The following is a 24,134-nucleotide window of genomic DNA, read 5'->3' on the forward strand; positions in this document are numbered from 1 at the left end:
CTGTGGTTGCGTGCGGCTATTTTGTGTGTTTGTGTGTGAACTTATCTGCTGTGTTATGACGGACCAGTAAACACCCACACACATTTTAGTAGTGTTGCCTCGTTTAAAAGATGAACTGTGATTTATGTGGTTGCCGCTGTTTTGATAATTCATTGTTATACTTATTTTTGAGCAAAAAAACATTCCAGCTTCTCCAGTGTGAGGATCTGCTGCTTTTCTTTGTCATATATAATTGTAAATGGACTCTCTTTTGGGTTCGGGGTTCTGCTTTCACCAGTTGAAATTCCAATCATCACAGGGTGGATGTTTGTCATTATTGATGGTGACTTGGTAGTGGCAGATAATCATTATTACAGGACTGGTATCAGGATCGGGGCTAAAAAACAACTTGAATGGGACAACCCTGCAAGGAATGGGACCCAGCCAGTATTTAGTGCATAATCAGAGAGGATCACAATATGTGTGTGACCATGACCGTGTGTGTGTGTGTGTGTGTGTGTGTGTGTGTGTGTGTGTGTGTGTGTGTGTGTGTGTGTGTGTGTGTGGCAGCTTTGGTCAATACATTTTTGTCTATGCAACCGCTTAAATTGCCTTTTGATTGAAGGATAAATGGAATGCAATCCAATTTCTGTCTGGTGAAGTTGTCTGTGTGCATGTATGAGTATGTGCATGTATGTGTATGCATGAAAATGTGAATGTATGTGTGCATGCACGCCTGTGTGTGTGTGTGTGTGTGTGTGTGTGCGTGCTGCGGTGTGTGTGGAGGAGTCACATTCCAACAGCTGGCATGCCCAGGCCCCTGCTCAGAATGTGAGGAATCCTAGGACCTCCATATGTGTGTGTGTGTGTGTGTGTGTGTGTGTGTGTGTGTGTGTGTGTGTGTGTGTGTGTGTCTTTATGTCTGTGATTTTTATTTGTAAGTTGAGTAAATGTGTGTCACTCCCTACTCTCGTTGTAGGTCATGAATTTGAATACACGAGACAATGAGTTGCAGACAGACACTTTACACTCTCACATTTCTCTATTGTATTTCTCTTGACATTGCTATTTCATCTAGCAAGAAATGGTTGTACTCTGCCATATCTGCAGCTTTCCCACTCATTCAAGATATGCCTGAAACATCACGTTGAGTTTGCCCATACTGGACAGTTAAAGCCTCCCATAGACCCACAGGTGGCAAACATAACTTTTTAACTCGGTGATAAATGTGAGAAATTGAGTCAACAAATAGTAACCATTTTCATACTCCCTCAAGAAAGAATAAGTGGTTTGAGATAACAAAGAAAGGACCTCAGTCAAATCCTATTTAGTAACCACCTTTGACTTCAGCTGCTTGGTGCACCAGCAGCAGGAACGTTTCTGAAAGTCAGATGTGGTTTACTTCTCTGTGTCTGTCAGCTTGGCTGTATCGGCTTTATTAAGTGAGCAGACAAACACCGAGGCAGAAAATCTGATACGCTGCTACTATTTTGCCCTGGACTGTAATGGAGTAAGCAGAAGTTGCAGACAGGAATAGGCCTGCACTGGCTCTCACTGCTATATTTCTCCTCCTTTGAGATTAGACTGTAATTGTCTGTTAATGTGAACCAGGCCATGCTGTGCTTGGTCGCTCTCCTGTGAGCAGCAGCTTTGCATGATACTGTATCTTATGCACTTATCATGCTCCTCCCCTCCCCTCACTCTCATTTTTCTCTCCCCCTGCGTCGGTTCTCCCTCCCTCACCCGTTCACATGTCCGGTGGCACTTCCGCAGTCCAACAAGGGAATTACACGATGACCCCAATTATCCGCTTGTACCCAACCTTACCCACTTTATCATCATTGCCATGATGAGCCATCAGATGTGTCAATTGTGTGGACAGCCGAGTGACTGTGGCTTTTTTAAGGTGGAGTGGGATAACTTATTTTCTCTCATTATTGTTTAATGGTCAGAAACTATGCTTAAGTTCTTTCAAATTATTTGTCAAGAATGTAACCACAGCAGTAGGGTGGAAGGTTAATATTAGCTGCAAGCCAAGTGCTGGTAATTGGCCCACATTTTTACTGAAGGAGGGAAATAACAATTTAAAAGTGGGTGCGGTGGTAAACCAGTGAAAAATGTTAGTTAAGGGATGTTTTATCCGGCCCAGTAACTTAATGTTTTACCAGAAACTCTCAAGCTAGGCTGCAATAACGTTAGCACTACAGTAGACGTGTCGCTTCATTTTTATTTCTTAGGCTTAAACTGTATGTGCAAAAGCAGCCACCTTCATGCATCATGGCACCTGACGTCAATACCAAACATTAATTTTAATTGCAAAGCAGCAAGCCACACATCAATGGTGTAAACATATTATTGCAAATGACGCCAACGAGTCAATTCTCTGTACAGCACCACCCATCATTATGTCACTGCTGTCATTTCCTCACCTGACACCATCTATCTGCTCTCAACAAATGTACTGTTAGAGCTATTCAATTTATTTTAACGTCTAAATATCCAACACAGTACTCACTAATGGCAACTGAAATGAGCATTTTATAACATTTTGATCAACTCAAAGCTTCTGCCAGCTGGATTATGACAATTGGACTGCAAGAGCACACTGTGTTAGGGAATAAAACTGAAAGCGTTAAAGAGAGGGTGACGAAAGTAGGATTTTGCAGAAATCACCTCAACTATTGTATATATAATTTTTCGCCGTAAGCAGTGATTTGAACTTTGAACGTGTTGAAACAGCTACAGTAACATGAAAGAAGGATCACATTTCTTCTTTTTTTATTAAAGACAATGTTAATCGTTGTTGGATAAAAGCGTCAAAATAAAATTACATGCGTGATGCCATCGACCAGTTATTATTCCTGCCTATTGGTTGGTGCTTAAAGCCCATCAATGCTTCTCTCGACTGTCATTGGTCGACACTTATTGCAAGACAGAACAGTGATCAGGAACGTTATTTCTGCCCTTTATCTTCTTCATCAGGCCACTACATTATCGCTCACTCCCATCTATCTGCTATACGTTATTCCATCCAGCCCCCTCCTCTCTCTCTCTCTCTCTCTCTCTCTCTCTCTCTCTCTCTCTCTGTATTTCCTCTAAGAGGATTGGCTGCTGCTTGTGTCTACCAGCATCTGTGTATCACTGTCCTGAGAGAGCAAAACAGAGAGGGGATGGGGGGTGTTAGCCAGCAAGATAGCAACACAGAGCGCAGTCGAGGCTAAGTGTTGTGCCCTTTTTCTTTCTCTATGACACACTTTTTTTTCTGCACACGCACACACACTCGCACACACTCGGCAACAGACAGCCGCAACATCCGCATCACGGGCTGCCCAGCCGCATCCCTCTCTCCCAGCCCTCTCTCTCGGAGCGCACTCCTCCTCCTCTCACTTGCTCTGTCCGCATCGCCTCATCCTGCCGTCCTGTCCTCCCTCTGCTGTCTGTCACCGTGGCGACACAGCCTCTGCAGCCATGGCGACCAGCCAGCAGGATTCGGGCTTCTTTGACATCAGCATCAAGTCTCTGCTCAAGTCCTTAGGAGGGAGTGAGTACAGCCGACGCATCACAGTGTTTGTCGCTGCCAAACAAATGCGTGATGTGGTGTTCCCATCATAACATGCCGACTCGTCGTCAGTGCTGCAGTGTACAGACTGTGCTTTTCCTGTTTGCGTATCTGCGTGTGTGTGTGTGCGTTAGACGTGGATGAGACTGAAAAGCAGGCAGCATACAGCATGATCCACGCTGTCAATATTTTGCAATGTTACGTAATGGAATAATGGAAGACGGTGTTGAAAGAGGGGGGACTGGGGTTGGTTGAGGGTAAATCTGGCTCGTCAGCAGTTTTCTATATGAATTATACATCACATTACTCAGCAGAAGAAGAAGTCAGTCTTTGACTTTGTTGCAATCTTTGTGCCCAGCAGTAAAAGTAAAATGTACAGATTGTTTTTATAAGTGGTGCCATTCTGTCAACCCTATGTGATGTTGACTGTCAAATAATATATATATATCTTAATCATTTCTCAGTCAGTGAGTCAGTGTTTACCAAACAGCATGCAAAGCTACTGTAAGTGACATTGAGGCAGTCTGGGATGAACATAGCAGCATCTCTGCAGACTGTCACCAACTGGAGATACTGTTTCCCCCACTTTCAGCCATGACCTCATGACCCTGAGACCTGACAGTGAGCTGGTTGCCCTGCTGTCTTACTGGCAGTGGGCTTGTAGTGTTTACTGTAGTGTTTTCATGTTGATACAGAGGATCCAGGGGCCAAACAGCTGGCTCTGCAAATGTTATATATTGACTGGGACACTATGTATGTATGTTTGTGTGAGCACTTTTCTGTGAGTAGCTAAAAGTTATATGTCGTTCAGTGTGCCCAGTGTTTTCTAAATTGTCCTTATGTGTTGTGTGTGTTTGGTTAGCAGGGCAGCTGTGCGGCGCTCATATTAGGTGCGTGCTGAAGCCTGCTGTCAGCAGGGGTTATGTTGGTGTAAGGATTAGAGGAATTGCAGTTGTTGTTGATGGATCCTCCATCAGCCATTTATGTGATGTAATAAAAAAAAATGAATCACAGGAAACACGATGAGATCATGTATACGTTTCCTCATTTAAGCGCCGGCTTGTTTCAGTTATAGGACCAAATGCTGTAGCGTGTGTTTGTCTGCCCCAATATCATGATGAAGGCTGTCAGAAAGCTGGAAAGGCAAGAAACCGGCCCGATTAAGTCCAAGTTAGGTTTGTGTTTCAAGCAGGAGTTATTTATCGAGTGCAATCGCTATAATAGCTGACCTCATCAATTTGATCTTCCATCTCATGCCAGCATGAAGTAGTCACGTGCATGCCTGTATCATGTCAAACTCTTCTATTGTATATGCAAAGACACATGTTATTCAAGAGTAGGGACTTACCTTAACTAGCTGACTAAAGGCCAACACTAACACAGTGAAAATACCAGAATTCATTAATCACACAGGATGCGAGTTTGTCAGCTGCCTCCCCCGACAACATACAGGTTTGGTTCTGCCACGTCTTGTCGAGGGCAGTCAGTGTGTTTATGGTAATTGTCTGTGCTTTTAAAAGTGAATCATCGCAACCAACTTTACTCAGACACAGCCAACAAAGTGTACAACGAGCTCTACAGATTTATCTTTATTCAAGGCAGGAAAGGTTGTGCTTACCAACCCAAGTTAACATACTGGGATCATTTTGATGTCAGGCTGTGCGTGTGGTATCACGTTAGTTACATAATACTGTGTTTTCATATTTTCCTACATCCTTACTGGAAAAAGGGATTGTAATTTCTAAAAAAAAAAAAAACAATTATGATGAAAGTAGTTACTGATGCATTTTCAACCAATCAGGTCGACTCTACATCCCCCCCATTCTCATCTCTTACTGCTTCTTTCTCATTTCTCTTTTTAGCCTCTCACTCTCTTAAATAAACCTTTAACGATATATAAAATGTAATTAAAACAAGGTGAACCTGTATTGACTAAATCTAGCAGATTTCTGCTGATGCATCGCTTGAAATGCTGAGTCAAGCAAAAGTCGTTGAGGGGAAGTGCTCTGGTGCGCTTTATCGACAGCTTTATCGGACAAGTTACGTCTTCCTACTCTCATTTCTACTCCCCACCGACATGCCTTAGACTCACACACACACACTAACACACACACACACACACAGACACATCTTAAATTCATGTTGCAGCAAAGTCTGACTGGATTATTTGTGTGAACAGTCAACTTTGTAGTCACTGAATTAGATCAGTGCCATTTGCTTTGTAGTTTAATCACATTACTTCATTTTCCTGATTTGTCACTGTCTGCCCCGGCAAATTGTTGCCTGCATGTGTGTGTGTGTGCTTGTGTATGAGTAGGGGTCAGTGGGAGTGGTGGGTATGTAAGAGAGTGACCTCCAGTGGTCTATATTTAGCACCTCCCTCCTCCCCTCGCCTCTCTCTCGGGGCAGTGTTGAAATTCCAACCCAACTCTTCTGGTCAGATCTCCACAAGGAGCAGACTTCATTTAAATGCTACTGACAACTAAGGGCAACCACTCTCAAAGAAGCACCTTGTTTCAACGCAACTTTCCAATGCAAGGACTCCAAGGTCAGAGGAGCCGTCGTGTGGCGTAAGTGATGGCAGGCCAGAGTCGGAGCAGAAGCTAAAGTCGAAACTGACAGCTGGTCTGTAGGCTCATGCAGTCCTCAAGCACGGGGCCCTACGCAGCCTCTGAACCACCCGAGCCTCTGCTGGAGCAGCGCAGTGGAATATTTTTCGATCCCTGTTGGTAGAGTTTGCTCGCGCTATTTGGAGATCTCTTCCTCTGTGATTGCAACACATCAGGTCGTCTTCACTTCACGCCAGTTTGAACCCTGGCTATGGCTCTTCCGGTCTGTGGATACAGCATATCTTCCTGTTTCATCTGGATCTTATGTGGGACACAGTCATCATGAGAGTTTCCTTAATCACCTCCAGGTGCACGTCTTTCACTTTACCTGCCTATCATTTTCTGAAGAATGGAGCTTTCAGCTTTGGTTAAACCTGCCTAGTGCCAATGGATATTAAAGACAAACCTCTCCTGTGCCGCTAATCTCTCCCCGCAAGGAATCACTTTCATTTGTCAATCATGGGAGCTGTATATTACTCCTTTTGGACTACTTAGCTCCCCTTTCTCAGCTTCCTACCCTCTCCCAGTGTCCCTTCCCTCCTCCATCTCAGTGTTTCAGCCCATTTTACCCACCTCCACCCACTGTATCCTCGTCTCCCTGTCTGGTCGTCTGCACCATGGAAGTGCCAACTAGATGGAGCAGGGCTAGTGTCATCAGCTTCATCAAGGGCCTTGGTAAGCGTGCAGGGATGTGTGTTCATGTGCACGCACGCATGTTCGCCTCGTTTTCGAGTGCTCAGCTTTCACACAAACAGGTTGCCGTCTATGAGACGTGGGGGCCTGTCGTGTCTGGAAATTAGTGTTTACATCTCACCCCTCCAATGAGGTCAGGTCACATGGTCATGAAAGGTCAGTTATACTTGACACTGTAACTGTTAAGTCACACACACACACACACACACACACACTAGCCTCTTCTGGGATTTGCTGTGATGAATGATTACTTTGTGTCACGCTGTGGAAAGAAGTGTTTTATGCACCTTGTTTTTCTCAGCATGTTCAGGAAATCAAACCTGCAATTTCGCTCCAGTCATACAAGTCACCTTCTTTGGCTGCCTTTACAGCTGCTGTGTGTGATGTTTTTCATGAACTGCATGGTGGACCTTATGATTCTCTATAAGTAATAATAGTCCACGGCGGATGTCTTTCCACAAAGTCTTGCTTAAGCTCTTATAGTGTATGGTTACTGGTCCTTACGGAGATGATGAGTTTGTTCTATTTTAAGGGCATGTCAATATTCCTAGAGACGCATGACAGGAAATGTCCTCTCCCTCTTAATATATATCAGCCCACTTGTCATCCGCCTGTCTCACTCGAACCCGTTTTTAGACTTCAACAAATCCCTATCCATCTTTCTCTGTGTTTTTATCATTATGTCTTGCACGAACTAATAGTGCCCAGTTTCCCTAATGATGTAATCAGAAGGCAGAAATGAAAACACAGCAAGTGTGTGCGTGCGTGTGAGTGTGTGTGTGTGTGTGTGTGTGTGTGTGTGTGTGTGTGTGTGTGTGTGTGTGTGTGTGTGTGTGTGTGTGCATGCTTATCCATCTGACTGCCTGGAAAGTGCACCCTGTCAAACCTTGAACACACATTCATCACAAAGTAGTCATGATTGAGGAGGTTTACATTTACAGAAAGATATAAATAGAAGTCTTTCTGACGTGAACAAATTCTGTTTGTTCATCGGAGTGTGAGGTTTATTAAGACAAGCGGCTAGAGAGAGAGCATGAGGGTCAGTGTCTCAGCTACACAGTGCGAGGAGGCTCTCGGATGAAGAGAACAAAAGTTTGGCTGTTTGTATTGTTGCAGTTGCAGGTCCAGCAATGGTTGTGATACACAATTCATGTAGGCAATAAAAGTTCTTAAATAAATGTAAAAAAAATCAATCTTCTTGGAGTCATAATGTAATCAAATCCGAACAGATAGATACACATATTCTTAGATTGAGTATAATTTTCACTTTCCAAGGATATCAACTCGAAAGTCCATCATTAACATCCATTAGTTTGGGTACAAATCACAGAAAAAAACACTCCACAACTTGCCTAAGAATCATTGAGTGTTAAAGTTTTCTTTAGTATGGAAGTACTCCAGTCATAGCTGTCTTTAATCCATGGATACATGATAACCAGGGACTTGTTATTTTGTCCCACTAAACCTCCACATAATGAGAACTTTGGTTCAAAAAGCATGTATGTTATAATAATGTGTCAGACTTTGAAAACCCCCTGTCTTAGACTAACTGACCTATCCTGACTCTCCCCAGCCTCTCCAGTGGGACTGAAGCCGCCCCTCCCGCCAGTCAGTGGAACCTTGGGAGAGAGGAAGGGTCCTGTCGTCATGGCGCCCGTCAATGTGGACCCTGAGAGTAAGCCGGGCGAGTTCGTCCTAAAAAGCTTATTTGCCAACTTCACCTTAGTCTCTGAACGCAAGATTCGCATCATCATGGCCGAACCACTGGTGAGTGACACTTTCTCGTCCGATCTCTTATCAAGTTACGACATCATTTGATTTACTGTATGTCCTCAGGATTGTAACATGTATATAACATACCACCGTTTAGGATCATATTTGAGCCGTTTCTCAATGTTTTATCATCAAACAATACAAATCGTTGAAAGACTCTTCTGTCCTTAACGTAACAGTCACAAGGAAAGGAATGGTTATGCTCCATTTTTATGGATCGCATACATTTTAGTCTCATCAGCACCCAGTGGTTTTTAAAATGAAAAAAGTACATGGGTGGTGAAATCAGATTCATGGTCTGCCATGTAGATGTCTTGGATTCACATATTTACCCACAGATAACCAAATACTGAATTTATGACATACTGTAACTCAAGTCTCTCATATTATCTTTTGGTCTTTAAAGAGGTTTGGCCTTTTATCGCAGTGTTTGTATGTTTATGGCCTTAAGTGCTGAACACCTAACATGTTTCATGAAAGGAACATAACAAGGTTAGTGCCTAAGGAGCCATCTCATACTAAGTAATGTAATCGGCTCTGGGTTTATTTTAGGCAGTTAGACAAAGATCACATTTACATTTAGTTGAAAATGCAACACCAACATAGTTTTAAAGTGTCTTCAATATGTACAGAATAAATATTTACAGGCTATAGAGCTCAGAGTCTGGAGAGACAGCAACTTGATTAGTGCTGAAACGATCCCCCAAGTGATGCAGTTAATCTCATTTATTCTCTTTTTAAACTAATTTGATTGATTTTTTTTTATTATTATTTAAACCTAGAATATTGGGCACTTAAATGTACTCAATGATTTAGGTTATTGTGTGCAATTCAAGCTTTGCATTTTTCTAAAAAGTACCCTAATTTCCTATGAGATTACTGGATTAGTTATGATTAGAATAATGTGTGGGACACTCGGTTAGCTGCAGCCTTAGCTTTGATTATAGCAGTTTTAAGGCGAGGAGGTCTCTGTCTCAGCGTTTCATAATAATATGTCTGACGTCTCTTCTGACATGAATGTTTTCCCTTCTGTCTGTTCTCACAGGAGAAGCCACTGAACAAATCTCTGCAGAGAGGCGAGGACCCACAGTTTGACCAGGTGCGTGTAGCTGGCACGGACACATTATTCCCATCCTAAACCCTTTTTTCCTCTGTCATCCAAATCTAGCCGCAACATTGTTTTATTCTGGGAAAGGGATTAACGTCTCTCTCTCTCTGTCTCTCTGTCTCTCTGTCTCTCGTTCCCCTTCACTCTGTGCAGTTGATCAGCAGTATGAGTTCATTAGCAGAGTACTGCCTACCGTCGATCCTGAGAACTCTGTTTGACTGGTACAAGAGGCAAAACGGCCTGGAGGACGAGTCCCATGAATATCGACCCAGGGCCAACACCAAGTCAAAAAAGTGAGAAGTTGGAACAGATTTGGAGGTCTAAATATACAAACAAAAAATGCATGGTCATAAAACAACATACTACATTCCTATTGTTTTTTATTTAATCATCCTGGCTCAGTTTTTCCAACACACTTACAATACTTTTAGAGGCAATAAACAATATACAAGACTGTTAGTATGACTAACTGTATACTGCATAGCCCCGACACACAAACAGCAGAAAAACAAAGACCAATTTAAAACAATGCTGTCATTTAAGGAAATACTCAAATCAACTGATCGAGGTCTGAAGGTGCTGTCCTCTTTTCAGAAGCTTGTTTGAAAATTCACAAACACTGCACACTGAGTACACACAGCTGCATAGTGGACCAGATGGTGCCATCAATAAATTCATGAATGGAAATTGAATAAAAGCCGATTCTCGCATGTGTTAAGTACAAAGGCAATAAAGGATCAACACTATTACACTGAATGTCACTACTAATGTTTCTGTGTCTTTGTTTCTGTGTGTCTTGGTCAGTGATGAGCAACAGAAGGACTACCTATTGGAGCGGAGAGATCTGGCGATAGACTTCATCTTTTCTTTAGTGCTTATAGAAGTTTTGAAACAGGTGAGTCTCATTTTACAGTGTGATCAACAATTCTGCACTATACCGCATGTATTGGGTGGATTTAACCCTTAAAAAGTATTTCAGAAACAAAGCCACACAGTTAAAGTACTGTTGTTTTAGGAACAACTTTTTCATATTTAGCACACTCTTGTTAAAGGGAGTTTCCGACAGCGATCCCATATTATGATTGCAAAGAATGTTATGTACGAGGATAAATTTTACAGTGTTTTGGCTGACTTTGATATTCAGCCATATTTATTTGAGTAGGCCTATATGGCCAAGGAAATAGAGTGGAGAGAGGCTAAGGCTGCGTCTGCATTAGCCATGCAAGAGGATCGATCCTCTGAAGTCGGACGTCAGAAGCTTGTGTGCTGCATCCTGGTACATCAAGGCTCTGCTGGCAGGTCTTCGTGAACTTGCCTTTCTCGTCCAATATAGCACACACTGTGGAATGTATTTCCTTCAGTGACTACATTTACTATCATGACTTAATTAACTTCCGCATCAAATGGGATGATTTTCGTTTCCTTACCACCTTCCTTGATATCGGTTGTCCATCTTTTCCCAACTCTCTCATGAGTAATTTGCATATTCCTGATGCAGTCAAAATGCAAATATATAGCACACTCCCTCACCTATGGTGATGAGGGACGGGTCATGACCAAAAGAACTAGATCACGGGTACAAGCGGCCGAAATGAGTTGCCTCAGGAGGGTGGCTGGCGTCTCTCTTAGAGATGGGGTGAGAAGCTCAGTCATCCCTGAGGGACTCAGAGTAGAGCCGCTGCTCCTTCGTGTCGAAAGGAGACAGGTGAGGTGGTTCGGGGCATCTGGTAAGGATGCCCCCTGGGCGTCTCCCTAGGGAGGTGTTTCAGGCACGACCAGCTGGGAGGAGGCCACGGGGAAGACCCAGGACTAGGTGGGGAGATTATATCTCCACACTGGCCTGGGAACGCCTCGGGATCCCCCAGTCAGAGTTGGCTGATGTGGCCCGGGAAAGGGAAGTTTGGGGTCCCCTGCTAAAGCTGCTGCCCCCGCGAGCCGACACTGAATAAGCGGTTGAAGATGCTATACTATGCTATGCTATGCTATGCTACCAAGCTCCCCAGATTGTGAGCAGGATACACAGAAATAGCAGATTTGATTTGGATGTAATTTTTTTTAATAAGATTTTTGTGAACATTTAATTGTGAAAAGGTTGAATTCAGTATTAAATGATACTTTTTTCTCTCTCTCTCTCAATCCAGATCCCCCTCCATCCTCTTTTGGATGGACTCATCCAAGAAGTCATAAACCTGACGTTCAAGCACTTCAGATACAAAGAAGGGTAAGAGTGTTCACATAAAGAAACCTATTTTCATAGAATGCATTGAATTGTATTGTTGTGTATTGTTATCACAGTTCTGTACAGCACTTTGTACTATAATACTATTTTTTTGTGTGTTTACATCTTAGGTATCTGGGACCCAACACAGGGAACATGCACATAGTGGCTGACCTCTATGCTGAAGTAGTGGGAGTTGTAGCTCAGTCCAGGTACTGTGCAAATTAGTGTTTATACTGCATGTGTGTTTGTGTGTGTATTCACATTAAATGTTTGGATACCAACAGTTGATTTACAACAGTTCTTCCTACAACATATATGAAAATCTCTAAAAAGTATTCTCTCAAGTTCATTAAACATTGCTATTGGAGATGCAGACAGATACAGTAAAGTAACTGACAATTATTCAAAATATTATTTATAATATATTTGTTTGCCACTGTTCACAAGGCATGTGTGGATTTCACTTAGATGTCTACAACTCAGTGTTAAATGTACTTATTTTTTTGGCTTAGAATGATATCCGTCATGTCTTTGCTCTCAGTAAATTTGTAATCCAGGTTGTTAATGTGTAGTTACAGTAGCTACCTGTCCTCCTCTTGACCCCTTTTATAACAAATGCTGTCAGTTTACAAATCGACACGCTACAGTGCACTTCTAGGGGTAAGCAAGGGCTAGGAGATGTTATTCCCACTCTGCTAAACCTGTTATTAAACACCTACAAGATAGTAAAACATGCTGGGATGATTGTTTTTCATCCATTCTGATACAATTCACATTTTAGTACCATCACTAGGAAGGTGGTAGAAGTTGTTGAAACGTATAAGTACCTTGGTAGCTGTACGTTGAATTTGACCATCAACCCAGAGATGCTCTGCAAAAAGAGCTATCTTATGAATATATTGGATCTTGTAATTGCTGGGACAACAGTTGTCTCCCCCCCCCCAATCCCAAAATGTGTGTGCCTCCCGGTGAGAGATTATCACCGTTTCCATTATTCATTGTTCATCATTATTATGATGGAGGAGGTTCACAGGGCGGCTCACACGTTATGCACTCCCTTCCCTGATTTAAAGCTTAAGTCTGAACCCACAGACCGGCCCTCATTTTCCCAAAAATGGCCTCATCTGGAGGTCTAAAACTCAAATTGGTCCTCACTAAGTTATTTGTACACACATACACGCACCATTTACACAGTCGTCGATCTACTGTTATAATGGATCAATGTCAATACTGAGATCTGGTTCAGCAGTTTGTCTTCTGTGTGGATGGTGGGTTTTCAACTTGATTGAGGTTGAGTACACACTGACGGACATAAACCAATCTGGGTGCATACTTTAGTCTTGGCAGTATGTTTGTGTTTTTCCAGCCTGGATGATGGATCACAGTGTTTATGTGTATCTTATTTAAACACACAGCACTAAACAGAAGGCCGACGACTGTTCCACTTACTTAACTGCTGTGGCAACCCCGGTGAAGCATGTGAAAGCACACGCAACAAAAAAATCCCGCAGACGCCCAAAGAACAAGTGCAAGCTCACACATACACATTCCCTCTGCATCACCCCTCCACATGCCATTCTAAATATAGACCTGCAGAGCACTGTTGGTACAATCTATTTGGACGTTGGGTACATACGCACACACTCATTTTCACATGCAAAATAAGCATGAGGTGTCGGAGTTTGTTTTGATATCGGCTAATAAACACACATTGCTGCTTTTTTGCTGTAAATCCACTTACCGCACCACCACTCGACCCGGGTACGAAAACATTCAACAGAACGACCGCTCACAGCTGGTTGCCATTTCTCCGGCAGGTTCCCAGCAGTGAGGAAGAAGTTCATCTCCGAGCTGAAGGAGCTGAGACAGAAAGAGCAGAGCCCCTACGTCATCCAGTCCACCATCAGCCTCATCATGGGACTCAAGTTCTTCCGCATCAAAATGTACCCGGTGGAAGACTTCGAAGCCTCGTTCCAGTTCATGCAGGTAGAGGCCGAAACCCCCTTACCTGTTATGAGCATACTGACGCATTGTAAAGGGGCTCTATGATTTAGCAATCTCAAGGAGTGTTAACAGGACGGACGTGCTCTTTCTCTGCATACGTTCATGCCTGGAAGCAGTTTAGTGCTTCAATGATCTGTGTTATTGCCTCCTGAGACCTTCCGCTGGAGTAATCAGGGCTTGAATGCCTTGTTTTATTGGCCCTTTGATGGTAATTGCAGTGGTGAGAATGTTCCTCATTCACACCCACAACGATACAGGGATTAGAACCGGTGACCTTGCGTTCACGGTTGTGTATCATGTGCATATGTTCCTCTTACTGACTCTGACTCTCTTTCTCTCTTAAGGAGTGCGCGCAGTATTTCTTGGAAGTGAAGGATAAAGACATTAAACACTCATTAGCCGGACTCTTTGTGGAGATACTTGTACCTGTTGCTGCTGTAAGTGCATTTCATCTTAATGCTGAGAACACCGGTCATTGCACTTATTTCAATATTCATTTTCATTGAAGATCTTGTTGGTCCTTTTAAATTTAATGTATGTCTGTCATTCTGCTGTACAGTTTATCTGCTGTTTTATATCCTTTAGAATGATTTAAAACCCAAATCAAAAGTACATATTTTTCCTTTTACCTTTAGTGTTTTTAGTGCTAGATTGTTTTGGTGTGAGTTTGGAGATATTTGCAGTAGAGATGTCTGCCAAAAAATACATTAAAAAAAGTCAATAGCAACATCTCTTTCCAGAAATCATGACCCGGTTACACAAGATAATCCACAGACCTGGTTGTGAGAATCTTTCTTGTAGGAAATATGTATTTTTCGGGGTGAACTGTCCCTTTACCTTAATGATATATTAATATATACATACAATATAATGAATATATAGTGTTTTGCTTGTTTGCATGCATCACGTAGGGTTGGGGTCTGGTCAAAGCACTTCTCTAAACTATGTTTTGTGTTATTCCCCCAGACTGTGAAGAATGAGGTGAATGTGCCGTGTCTACGAAACTTTGTAGAAAGTTTGTACGATACCACCCTGGACCTGTCGTCTAGAAAGAAACACTCTCTGGTAAGTTTGTCCTTATGTTCCGCTTCATCACCGCTCATCTCTCTTCATTTCCTCTCCATTAACTGCAGTTGGTGAAAGCCCTTCCTGTAACCCTCTAATATGCAGGCTTTTATATTTCTATGGAAAGGAGACGGGAGTGCAGTGTGCAGTACACAGGTGCCAGATGGGCAACATTTGCCCACAGCAGGGAAACAGGCAAAGGAATCAGCAAATTAGATCCAGTACATCTACCTTATTAATATAGTGGCCTCACACAAACTAACAGGCGATAAACAACTGTTTAATTCTCAGGACTGGTATGAAAATGTACATGGCTTCCTGGTAACAAGATGCTTCCTCACTGATATTTCCTATACATTTATTGTCTGTATTTTATTTCTTAAAGTCTTGTCTTCTGTTTTCCTAATGCAAATCAAATTGTTTAAGTATTTATATCTCTGGTAGGCCTGCCGGGAATTTCTTGAAATGTGGCAAAATCATCCACTTAGACTCTCCACATAAATGACCTGATTAGATTTTTATGGTCAAAGTTCACTGTGACCTCACAAAACACCTGTTGGCCTTAATTCATACACTAGTTATGACAATTGCACACCCATTTCTAATTGGATAAAAGGATGAAATGATGACATTTTGGACAGACATAGATGTGAACTGCAACTTGACTTGTTGGTGGAGGCAAACGACAGCGATGCTATGATTCTAGCTTGAATTTAATTATTTTAGTAGCATACACTACTTTTTTAGAAGATTCTTGAAATAAGTTGATTTTAATTTGATTTGTTTTCCACCGGTTTTTAGAAAATCTGTTTTTTTCTGACTTGTACAAATGGAGATCTTTTTGTATTTCAGCGCAGCAATGCTTGGTGAGACAATGTTTAGTTATCTGCTAAATGTTGCCCCACCTTTGGGTTGTATTCCACAGCATTTTGATAGACGGATAAGATGACAGACACGGTGTATTATTGGTGGTTACTGTTAAGATGCCATCTGCGATACATGCACGGGTTCCTCCCGTGACTCGTGTCCCCGGGGCCGCAGACATGTCCCTGAGCCAGTATGCACGTTTCCCTCCGCAAACCATGCATTCAACACCTGACACACCTCTCTGCACACATGCTGTGTCTTTTCTTTAGGTTTTCCAAACCAACAGCACACAGGCATGCATGCACACAAAGGAACAATAACCCACCCATGTCAGAGCAGAATGGATGGACATGATAGGAATGACAGTAATGTGGTGCAATCTGAACACCAGTGGGGTTGGGGGGGGGGGTTGACACTGAAATGGGAGAGAGACATATAACAGACACCAACTCTGATATGGAGCGACAGGTAAATGATGTGCTCCTCAAGCCTTTCATTTCCATAACCATTTATGACAAGTGTGTACCCAATCTCAGAACCCATCAGCTACTGGTGACAGTTAAGCCTCTTGGGCAGGGGGCGACATTTCTGGGGTTCCAGTGTAGTGTTTTCCATGTGCTGCTTATTGTCCCAGAGTGATGAAGTATTTGAGATGCAAGACTGGATTTGGAGTTGAGAGGCGGCATTTATGACCAGATTGTCACACAAATAGCCAGTTTATGAGCTGATTTTAATTCAGATTAAATTAGTCGCTGAGTTACGAGACTGCATTTCGATCATGCTTTGCTCTCCATGGACTGTTAACCTGCATTAGACCAAAGACTGCCCTGCGTGGTTGCCTTCTGCCAAGATAAAGCATATTCTTAAATTGACTTAATTCCAGAGAGGAAGACATATTATTATTATCTTTACTGACAGACTCCAGGTCCATATATAAGAGACACACAATATACAAACAAACATAAGATTACACATATAAAAACATTTGTCCTCAATGGTTAAAAAACATACAAATGTTGGTTCCAATATTTCCAAAAGCAGGAGGAATTATTTAAATCCCATTCCTTGACTCAATCAGCAGACATAGATGATGATGATGATGATGATGATGATGATGATGATGATGATGATGATGGGGGGAAAAAACATTAATCCAAGGGTTTATGCTGCCTGAAACATGATTGTGAAAAGCTTTATCTGAAATAATGTATTGCCCATTGTTCTTAGATAATAAAGGAACAGCTCAGAAATAAGATTTCAGTTTGAATGAAATTATTCTCAGTCCTTGTTTTGGACTCATTAAAAGCAGTTTTGAAGCTCTAAGCTTCAAGCTGCCTGCGTGTAGAACACGGGTGAGGAAGAAAGAGAATGCTTTATTTTATATTTACATTCATTGAATGAACTTTGAATTTTTAAGTGCGTGATGCAAATGTTTCCCCCATCTGTCTGCTCTCTCCACACCAGGCTCTGTATCCTCTGGTGACCTGCCTGCTGTGTGTCAGTCAGAAGCAGTTCTTCCTCAGCCGCTGGCACATTTTCCTCAACAACTGCCTCTCAAACCTCAAGGTCAGCCCTTCTGTCTATACCATGCAAACGCAAGAGATACCATAGTAGGTCCTATTTCTATAGGTCACCAACAGTGTGTGTTTTATTCCCATGCTGTGGGTCATGACAGGGAATGCTTTTTGACAAAGTGCCAGACAGAACAAGCACATGTTGAACTTCATACTGCTGCACTCGCGCTGCTCAACACCTCCCCAACTATAAACCAACCTGCAGCATGTATTGCCTGGAGGGAAACACTGCTAGTTAAGAACATGGTGATTGATGGGGGCTCATTAAGATTTGAAGTTTGATTTATAATTGCACTATATCACACAACACCAAAACTGTTTATATATACAGTATATATATTCATTTATAAAAGAGAAGGGAACACAGTGAATCACGTGTCTGTAAGGTACAAAATGTGAAGAATCCATGTCTTGTGTGATGGAGGTGTGTGAAAGGCTGCACCTGGTGAAACACAATAAATCTTCTCCTGAATGCAGAATAAAGACCCCAAGATGGCACGCGTGGCTCTAGAATCGCTCTACCGCCTGCTCTGGGTCTACATGATCCGGATAAAGTGCGAGAGCAACACTGGAACACAGAGGTAACAGCCATGTGTCATTCTATGTCATCAACACCTTTTTTTTCAATTATATTGTGATACCTTGTTATAAACAATTTACAAACAACGAGAACATTCTGTTTATTTATTTTATTCTGTTTATTTACTTAAAATTGATGTTGAAATGATTTATCATTAAATAGAGAAACGTGTTTTGATATTGCCGAGGTATTTAAGTTATGTCTCAACACTTTCCCTTCCCTCTCTGTCCGTGTCTCGTCCATCTTGTCTTTCTCTCTCCCCCCAGTCGTCTGACGTCCATCACCTCCACTCTCTTCCCCAAAGGGAGTCGGAGCGTTGTGCCCAGAGACATGCCCCTTAATATTTTTGTCAAGATCATCCAGTTTATTGCACAGGTGTGTATCACGCACAAACCCACATGAATATGAAGGTCGGTACATTTGTGCTCGAGGGCATGAGAAATGAAGTGAGGTTTGTTGTGTTTAGCGTGGAGCCAACAATGTGCCACCTTCCAAGATTTATTCTGTGCTTTTCGCTGCTATCACTAAGAACACACAAACACTGGTTAGTCAAAAATTCTTAGATGACGGAGTTGCAGAAACTGGTCAAAAGCTTTTAAAAATATAACATTTTCTTACCTCATCCCACAGTTTCTGTGATTGTAAACGATTAGTGAACGGCCAGTCTAGACACCAAGTTCACATTCTTGTATGTGGAACTTCCTGTTGACATGTTTTAAATGACCACAGTTGCTCTAATACATGATTAGCATATGGCATATATGACATTTAGTGCTCATGATACATAGATAAATAAGACTTAATATATCCGCACATTGTTGTTGTTATTGATCAATATAAACATCTATGCACTAAAAATGTGGTTTCTGCATGTCTAATACAGTCTATGTACTTGCTGCCTCACACCACATTTACTCTGACATCCCGTAACACCAGTTTGTTTGTCCTCTGTTCAGGAGAGACTGGATTTCGCCATGAAGGAGATCATATTTGATCTGCTGAGTGTCGGGAAACCTGCCAAAGCCTTCAGTCTCAACCCGGAGGTAAGGAGAGCAAACACAGGCATTCAACAACGTGCACCCAATCGCATAGAGATCAACACTGTATCCCCCCGGCCATGTTACAAGGATGAGCATTCCACCTTTTATTTGTAGTCTTCAGTCAGGGAGCAAGGTAAAGAATGGTATGCTCTCCTTTTGGAGCTTTGGATAAGAACCTTTCCAGCTGTAGTAAAGAGATGCAGATGTGATGTGATTACAGGATTCTGCTCCTAACATCACTTATAAGGAGAAAAATAAATTCTTTGGGAGGCACAGAATTATTTATTATTTAAAAAAAACAAAGCATCCCATATAAATTCATACACGGTAGAAAAAATAGATCCCTGCTACATATGAACCATTGCTTTTGATAAACAGACTCTCTGGTGGATAGTGAGGATGCTCTGCTTTATCTGCGTCCCAGCGTATGAACATAGGTCTCCGGGCGTTCCTGGTGATAGCAGACGCTCTGCAACAGAAGGACGGAGAGCCTCCTATGCCAAACACAGGAGCCACGCTGCCCTCTGGAAACTCTCTGAAGAAAAAGAAAACGTACCTCAGCAAGACACTCACCGAGGAGGAAGCCAAACTAATAGGTATGTGTGTGCCTGTAGGCATTCGAGACAGTGTGATATCAATGAAGCCTCTAACTGTACGTGCTGTGCCTTCCTGTTCTCCACAGGCATGTCATTGTACTACTCCCAGGTGCGAAAGGCTCTGGACAACATCCTGAGACACTTGGACAAGGAGGTGGGTCGTTGTATGATGCTCACCAGCGTCCAGATGCTCAACAAAGAACCGGAGGACATGATCACGTATGTAACTACAAAGTGCAGTCATGCTCTTTTGGCTTCTGAGCTTTTGGTAAAAGGAATGACAACTTATGATCTGTGATGAATATATTTTGCATGTTTAGAGTGGATGCATAATTATCTTTTTCAAACATGACAAATGGCTCACTTTCCCTGACTTGAGCCAATGTGTTACTGTCCCCATCCATCTTTGACAGTGGTGAAAGGAAGCCTAAAATCGACCTGTTCAGGACGTGTGTTGCTGCCATTCCTCGTATCCTTCCTGACGCCATGTCTAAACCTGAGCTCATTGACCTGCTGTCAAGGTGAGTTAGAGACTTATTAATTGGCCAGCTAACATGTTAACTATATATTTCAGGCCTATCCTTTTGACTTGTCAATGATGAGTTTAAAATATGTTTTGAAGTAATTTGTTGGAACCCCTGTGAGGAAGTATCTATCTCTGTCAGTGAGGTTGCACAACAAGATATTGTTCATTCAACTCCATGTGTTGTCATCTGTCCCTCAGACTTACCGTGCACATGGACGATGAGCTTCGTCTTATCTCCCAGAATTCCCTGCAGAGCCTGTTACTGGATTTCTCAGACTGGAGGGAGGACGTCCTGTTTGGTTACACACATTTCCTTTTGCGTGAGGTATAACTGAACTTGACAGAAACCAGTAGAAGATTATATCCTGCATGTTTTAAGCTTGGTTCATTGTTAAATACCAGATAATGGAAAAAAAAGTTATAAAGTATTCTCCTTATTAACAACATATACTAACATGTTCTTCTGTAAATGTCCCTCTCCGAACACTTCCAGGTTCAAGACACTCATCAGGGTTTGCAGGATGCGTCTGTGAAGCTCCTTCTGCAGCTGCTCACACAGTGGAGGTTAGCGCTGCAGCTCCAGGGGAAGACCCGAGGTGGAGTTGAGGTTGGTAGTAAAAAAACAATTTTACAGACACATTTGGTTACGCTGGGTGTTTTATTTCCCTTGTTTTAAAATATATTGGTCCAGTGTTGACATGACAGCAATGAGGTGAAAGCAGGTTGAGATTCATGTGTGTGTCCATTCAACCATGTAAAGTGTCAACTGCCACAACTACAGGTTTCATTCCTGGTCAGACAAGGTGAGTTAGAGTAACATTTGTTGCTCTTTACTAACTCCTCTTTGTGCTTCCTCTCAATTAGTCCAGCCCCAGACTGCCAGAGCGGAGCCCTCACTGCTCAGTGCTCCATGCGGTTGAAGGCCTGGCTCTGCTGCTCCTCTGCTCGTGTCAGATCAGCACAAGGAAGCTGGCCGTCGGTGTGTTGAGAGAAATACGCTGCCTCTTCACAGCTCTGGGACATGCCGAGGTAAAATTCCCCGATAGATTTAATGAATGTATCAGGCCGTTCATTTCTAACAAAGGGTGAAAAGGACATGAAAGGAGAGCCATAGCTGTGATTAAATATGCAGCCCATGTATTCTCTCACATTGTGTGACGCTGTGATAAAAATAGCTGGTTCTATAAATGTCTCTCCCTCCAGGACGATGACAAACCCATGATAGAGGTCATGGACCAGCTGAGCCCCGCCGTAATGGACAGCATTGTTCACGTGGCTGTCTCTGACACGGTAAGTGTATTCATGTGACGCGTCTATCAGTACCATTAGTACATTAGGTCAATTATTCATATCACAGTCTTCCAAATGACTTCCTCAGCTGCTGTGTATGATTCCTAAATGGCTCCCCTCCCCCTCCCTCAGTCCACCTTGCCTCTCAGCCACCACGTTGACCTCCAGTGGCTGGTGGAGTGGTCGGCTCGACTGGTGAGCAGTTCCTACGACGTGAAGAGCCCCAGCCACGTCTGGATCTTTGCCCAGTGTGTGAAGGACCCGTGGGTGCTCTGTCTGCACATCTTCTTGCGACAGGAGCACCTACCCAAACACTGCCCCACTGCCCTGGGATACGCCTGGCCCTACGCTTTCACACGGCTACAGCTGCTACTGCCACTGGTCGACCCCAAGTACACACATTATTATATTGCACTTTTCATTTGAATGTTACTTTTGTTGCAGGACGTGACCATAGAATGATCATACATCAAATAAAATATCTGTTGTCTTTCCGCAGCAGTCCGGTGAATGCTAAGAAGACCAGCACGGCAGGCTCCAGCGACAACTACATCTCTCTGTGGCGTAACTACCTGATCATGTGTCTAGGTGTGGCTAAGCCCAGCATCATGTCCCCCGGCCACCTCAGAGCCTCCACGCCAGAGATCACGGCCACCACTCCCGATGGCAGCGTCACCTACGACAACAAGGTGCGTGTTTAATCATTATTTAATCATTTCCATGTCCTGAAAATCTTTGGAATTGATCAGATAGTGAGGGAAAAGAGACTTGCAACCAAATTGTATTTTGTTTTGTCATTTCTCTAAAATGTCAGAAAACATTTCACAGAACCCAAATTGATGTCTTGTTTTGTTCAACCAGCAGTCAAAAGTCCAAAAACATTATTTTAATAATCATATAAAACAACAAACAAAACTGACATTTTTAAATAAAAAAAACATGACTGTAAAAGTGATTGCTGGCAGTTTTTTTTTGTTTTTTAGTCAATTTAAATGATGTTGGCAATGTTTCCTGATCCATGATTGTGTATTTGTTTGTATTGCTCAGGTGATAGGCACCCCCTCAGTGGCCTGGCTTTTAAAACAGCTTGTCCCGCTGATGAGAGCTGAGAGTTTGGAGATCACGGAGTCCCTGGTGCTGGGGTTTGGATGCACAAACGCTCTGGTCTTCAGGTATTGGAACAGGAACATGCAGGAATGTACACCTTCTCAGATGTCAAATTATTTGTTAATTACAAACATGTTTGATGCTCAGATGTTTAAGAATCATAAAGCTGTTATTGTTATGTTATTCAGGCCTATTGTTGTTTGGTTTGAGCTTTAGTTTATGGACAATAAACACACAAAGCCTGAATGGAGGGAATACCACGAGACAAATAGATTTGATCCTTTTCTCTTACATAAGAAGGTATTTTCACGCTGCCTTCTTCTATTACTGAATCCCATCTGTCCTTACATTCTCATCATAACTGAGCTGCGTGCCTCTTTGACATTCAGAAGAAAAAAAAACTGCGTCACTGATGTGGAAGAGATTTTTTTTAACGCGACAGAGACGTATCACATTTTTTCAAAGGACAGAGGTTCCATTGTGAAAGGGAGGTATTTCATTTTAGAAGATCATCTATTTTTATCCTGAAACGTTCCAAAAGGGCACTCACTGTTATTTGAAGAGACTCAGGTCTCCCCAGACAAATTTGTCTCCCATGACTGTGTTTGAGGGTTAGTGGTTTTAGGATATGTGACATTTGGTTTGCACACGACAGATGTCTCATACAAACCATTCTGTTCCCTTCCATCAGCCTGTCCTCCATCTGCAAGGAAGCATGATTTGATCCATCTCATATATTTGTCTCCTCCGCTGTTTATAGGGAGCTAGTCGAAGAACTCCATCCACTGATGAAGGAAGCGCTGGAGCGAAGGCCTGAGGTAACACACAAACACGCTGCCATCACTAGATGATCATATTAACTTAATTGATCCCAGAATTTCAAAATATACTCTTGCTAAAGTATAAAGTTAAGACTCCTATTATGTGCTCATATCCATTTGAGATGTTTTCCATAGGTCAATAATTTATTACTTGTGGTAGAATATTATAAGACCGGGCTGCTAATGTAAAGTTAAGAGAGTCCACTATACCCAAAACAACATATGCATATTAACATACACTTAGCAATAAATGGAAAACTTGTCCGTGCTTTCAGAACAAGAAGCGGCGAGAGAGGAGAGATCTGCTCAGGCTGCAGCTGCTGAGGATCTTTGAACTGCTGGCTAATGCAGGAGTTATCAGTGACAGGTAGCGTACACAGTTCATCAAGGGTGCAATTTTTTCAGCCTTATGATGCAAATATAAAATAAGATTACCTTCTCCTCCTCTACAGCACCAATGGAGCACTGGAGCGTGATTCCCTGGCCCTGGGTGCCTTGTTCCTGGAGTATGTGGATCTAACCCGGATGCTTCTGGAGGCTGAGAACGAGAAGGAGCTGGACGTGCTTAAAGATATCAGAGCCCATTTCAGTGGGATGGTAGCTAATCTCATCCAGTGTGTTCCTGGTAAATACAGTAGCTGTATTGATGATATTACACTTATGACAATTCATTGGACTTTCATTGGTCTTAAGTTGCCAGTCAGGCCTTCATTTATGTTTAT

General features: G+C 42.5%; 1 protein-coding gene across 4 annotated transcripts in view; it reads left to right on the forward strand.

Annotated features, from left to right (window-relative positions):
• The window catches only part of fryb (furry homolog b), a 46,553-nt gene that overhangs the window by 2,192 nt on the left and 20,227 nt on the right, over positions 1–24,134 (forward strand). For 3 of the 4 annotated variants that reach the window (XM_084028341.1, XM_084028340.1, XM_084028343.1), the window contains exons 2-27: positions 8,414–8,607; positions 9,659–9,712; positions 9,875–10,014; positions 10,526–10,616; positions 11,863–11,942; positions 12,071–12,151; positions 13,760–13,928; positions 14,291–14,383; positions 14,913–15,011; positions 17,343–17,444; positions 17,930–18,033; positions 18,299–18,407; positions 18,989–19,075; positions 19,497–19,668; positions 19,755–19,887; positions 20,082–20,189; positions 20,393–20,519; positions 20,688–20,801; positions 21,059–21,223; positions 21,398–21,484; positions 21,617–21,876; positions 21,984–22,173; positions 22,532–22,656; positions 23,352–23,409; positions 23,688–23,779; positions 23,865–24,037. In XM_084028341.1, coding sequence (XP_083884467.1) covers positions 8,414–8,607; positions 9,659–9,712; positions 9,875–10,014; positions 10,526–10,616; positions 11,863–11,942; positions 12,071–12,151; positions 13,760–13,928; positions 14,291–14,383; positions 14,913–15,011; positions 17,343–17,444; positions 17,930–18,033; positions 18,299–18,407; positions 18,989–19,075; positions 19,497–19,668; positions 19,755–19,887; positions 20,082–20,189; positions 20,393–20,519; positions 20,688–20,801; positions 21,059–21,223; positions 21,398–21,484; positions 21,617–21,876; positions 21,984–22,173; positions 22,532–22,656; positions 23,352–23,409; positions 23,688–23,779; positions 23,865–24,037 — 3,207 coding nt within the window. Of the gene's footprint in view, positions 1–3,274; positions 3,521–8,413; positions 8,608–9,658; positions 9,713–9,874; positions 10,015–10,525; positions 10,617–11,862; positions 11,943–12,070; positions 12,152–13,759; positions 13,929–14,290; positions 14,384–14,912; positions 15,012–17,342; positions 17,445–17,929; positions 18,034–18,298; positions 18,408–18,988; positions 19,076–19,496; positions 19,669–19,754; positions 19,888–20,081; positions 20,190–20,392; positions 20,520–20,687; positions 20,802–21,058; positions 21,224–21,397; positions 21,485–21,616; positions 21,877–21,983; positions 22,174–22,531; positions 22,657–23,351; positions 23,410–23,687; positions 23,780–23,864; positions 24,038–24,134 lie in introns of those variants that run through there. The other variant, XM_084028342.1, reaches the window with a different exon arrangement.

This window comes from Eutrigla gurnardus (assembly GCF_963514095.1).
Source record: "Eutrigla gurnardus genome assembly, chromosome: 15".
Lineage (NCBI taxonomy): Eukaryota > Metazoa > Chordata > Actinopteri > Perciformes > Triglidae > Eutrigla > Eutrigla gurnardus.